The sequence below is a fragment of the Musa acuminata genome, chromosome BXJ3-1 (assembly GCF_036884655.1).
Source record: "Musa acuminata AAA Group cultivar baxijiao chromosome BXJ3-1, Cavendish_Baxijiao_AAA, whole genome shotgun sequence".
Classification (NCBI taxonomy): domain Eukaryota; kingdom Viridiplantae; phylum Streptophyta; class Magnoliopsida; order Zingiberales; family Musaceae; genus Musa; species Musa acuminata.
The window spans coordinates 7,001,152-7,004,698 of NC_088349.1; the positions used below are offsets into that span (position 1 = coordinate 7,001,152).

Below are 3,547 nucleotides of genomic sequence, written 5' to 3' on the forward strand. Positions count from 1 at the left end.
CTCTGATACTATTTATCACGAACTTAATTGATTTTAACCTAAGTCGTACAACATGCTTGTATGTCCGTTTGGAAAAGATCAATCTCTCTAAAACCTTTTATGGTCTATTAAGAACTTGTAAAAGAGAAGACATGTTAAAAGAAACATTTAACTCAGGATCCCATAAGTAGATATTTTAACAAATACTTCATAGGCAATGTAAATTATAAACATATACTTTATCAGCTTCGAACGATTATACGATAAAAAGAGTCCAAGGTGATCCACCGAGGCCAAAAATTCCCACAAGTGCCTACATTATATTGCTACGGAACAATGCAACGAACCAACCCTGGACACCACCCTAAGGCTCATCCAGTCATGTGTCATCGGGGTAACTCGAAGATGTTATGCTGGATGATACTTCGCACCAACGAAGTTAAAAAAACTCAAAATGTGCACGATGACCGCACGTAACCTAAAATTACATGACCAAGACGACCATAAAGGTAATCAAAATGAAACTGTGCCTATTACAAACCCTCAATATACTATACAAAAACATGAACAAAAAAATATATATATCAACATACACAATATCACATCAAACATAATTTATATAGATTTATTCGTGACAAAATATTGATCATCTTTTAATAATCCAGTATTGCAAGTCTCAAAATACCATATATTTCAGCAAACGGTGAACCCAAATGAAGGCCACCCAGCAACCGATTTATCTTCCTTATTTGCTTTAGTATGTACATTGTCTAAAGGAAGCACTGACATGATATTTAGCTTATAAAGTTAAGAGACAAGACCCCAGTTTCCTGCTTTATGTCAGGATCATGTACTTGCAAGTCGCAGGAACGGAAAACAATAAGCTGTACATACGAATGACTTTACCAGAAGAAATCATCAACGCCCACCGAAGACGATGGAGATGGATCATCTTCCTCTTCCATCTCCACCTCTGGTTCTGATGCAAACTCCGGAGAATCAATGTCAGAAAGGTTCTTTAGGTCGACTACTGATATCTCATCCAGGCGCCTCACCAAAAGGTCAGCCGCACGGAGTTCATAAACCGGGTGTTTACTTGCAACTGCCACACACTTCATACGGGCATCATGCGCTGCCTCCACAGTTGAATTTGAATTTCCAAACACGATGCACCGCTCCGGTATAAAATTAAGGAGCTGTGCAGCATAAACAAACATCTCCGGATCAGGTTTTCCTCTATACACATCCTCCGCTGCCACCATCACTTCAAAGAAGCTTCGCACACCGACAGCCTCAATTGCCTCCTGGAGAATCTTCCACGGTCGTGTGGACACCACAGCTAGTGGAATCTTGTGATTTGCAAGAGTAGTCATGAACTCCCGAGACCCACATCGGAGCTGATAGCATCCACCATTTCTTAGGCTTTGATGTATTTCCTCCTTCCGTGAGGCCAATCGTCTAAGCTCCGTAGAGTCTCGTGACCAGCAAAGAACCTCAGAGATTGCTTGCTCGTTCTTCATTCCTTCAATTCTCTTCAAAACAAAGGCCAGGGGTGGCGATCTTCCCTCTTCTCGAGATAACACCACCCAGGCTTGCTTCTCCAACTCAGGGTCATCTTCCACAATCACTCCTTCCAATTCAAGGATCACAGTGAACCACCCACAACCCATTCTTTTTTGACGGAGCAGCGGGTTGTGAATCATCGGGTCATCAGCCTTGTTCGCAGGAGGCCACAATCTACCAGGGCTTAGGCCTGTTGCATCAGTTGTGTAATCGAGATCATGAGCAATCCTCCGCCAGTCTTCTTTTGAAGGGTTCTTTTCCTTTGTCAGCTCCATCGCCAACGACCTGATGGTCGAACCAATTAACCGGTTGCATCGTTGCCTGGGAGTCGCAATGGAAATAGAAGGGCCGATCGACAACCGCTGCCCCATAAATTCTGTGACGAGCAGGCTGCAGAAGTCGATCCGCCGCTTAAAGTTAACTTCTTTGGGAAAGGGCCTTCGGTCGAACAGGTGGTGACCGACAAGGGATGTGCTCACGCCGATGGTATCAACCATTGTGAAAAATTGGATTCTGCAAATGTAGCGAGATTAACCCTTTTGCTCCAAATAGTCCAGAAAAAAACAAGCAGCTTTTGGGACTAAAAGCCAAGCAACTTTTAGGGCCGAAACCAAACTCTGATCCGAAATAATCTGCAAGAAATTTCTTTATGCTTCAAATACTTCGATATATCTTAAATTCCTATATTGGCCTTCTTTCTCAATAAACTATCAAATCAAAGCACACGGTTTGCCGAAATAACGAAAAGATAAAAAGAAGAAAAATGGAACAATAAGGGAATTTTGGATAACAGCAAAACTAACGATATATAATAAAAATCCAGAAAGCAATTTGGGAATTACAGCAAGACAATCCCCGAAAGTAAATGTAAATCGCCCCCAAGAACATCAAGCAATTGTGCAACAGAAACGAAAGCAGATCCTCGATTCTTCCGATCTACTTATTCGATCCGAATGGAACGATGAGGAGAAGGAGATTACCTGAAGAGGGACCGGGAACTTCGATGAGGGTCGGACGCCGGCGAGCGGGGGACGATCACCGCGGAGAAGAGCCGAAGAAGTAGGAAGCGGATATCGGGTACTTCCGTGCCGTCCTCGAGTTATTATTCGGCTCCTGCACGCACGTGGGAAGTCACACTGCTGCGTCGGTCGTCGCGGCTGACGCGAACGGACACGCGTCCGGAAAGACAAGGTGTGAGACGGTGTGGTATCTCATCAGCTTTTGTGAGAGTTGCAGCTTTGCAACGTGCTGCTCATTCGTTAGGTTCTACGAAACATAGAAAATTCTATGTTTTTGGCAAAAAAATAAATATGTAATTGATAAGATAATAATCATATTAAATACAAATTGTCTCCCTATATAAAATATATATATATATATATATTTATTTATTTATTTACTGGTTTAGCTGGATTGGAACTTTCATACATGCATGGCAATAGACAACCAACCTTGTAGTGTTGATGAACCTGTTAGGTTCATTCGGACATTGAAGGCAAGAACACAACTCTTCGCTGAGAGAGAAATGATAAGACGGAGGAACAGATTCATACTCTCTCTTGGCTGCTTCAGTCGCCAGATTCGACTTCACATCGTTGTGGTCTCACTTCAGCGTCCGTGCTCCGATCTCAACCACGGACACAGCTCGCATCATTGCACAGGTCCAAACGTCCTGAGAACCAGAGAAGCTTTTGGATCGAGTCTCAGTCATGATGAGCATATGGTTGGTCCTCCGCGGCGACTAGCGTATGAGGAAGCGTGTCGGCATGAACTGCTCAATGACCGAAGAGCTGCAACGCCAGCCATTCAACACTTTTGGGTGTTTGATTCCTGCACGCGTTTCACAATGGCAAATCATGCTGCCATCTCAAAACACCTTAACAGATGTAGTACATGCATTCCAACGAGAAGAATACATTTGGGAGCTTGACATTATAAGGACTTACTACCTTCAGTTCCTGTCCCAACTATATGAGATCAATTGAGATTATAAGTATTTGTTTCT

General features: G+C 43.1%; 1 protein-coding gene across 2 annotated transcripts; it reads right to left on the reverse strand.

Annotated features, from left to right (window-relative positions):
• Positions 1-670: 670 nt before the first annotated feature.
• On the reverse strand, positions 671-3,200 carry LOC135628473 (5-amino-6-(5-phospho-D-ribitylamino)uracil phosphatase, chloroplastic-like). Of its 2 annotated transcripts, XM_065135139.1 has the most exons (3): positions 2,994-3,200; positions 2,523-2,655; positions 671-2,055 (listed from the first exon to the last, which is right to left on the reverse strand). In XM_065135139.1, exon 3 carries the CDS (start codon positions 2,037-2,039, stop codon positions 882-884), a length of 1,158 nt encoding a protein of 385 aa, XP_064991211.1. In that variant the 5' UTR covers positions 2,040-2,055; positions 2,523-2,655; positions 2,994-3,200; the 3' UTR covers positions 671-881. The 2 variants fall into 2 exon arrangements, with proteins under 2 accessions (XP_064991211.1, XP_064991212.1); XM_065135140.1 differs by lacking the exon at positions 2,994-3,200 and having other exon boundaries at positions 671-2,174; positions 2,523-2,803.
• Positions 3,201-3,547: the final 347 nt, after the last annotated feature.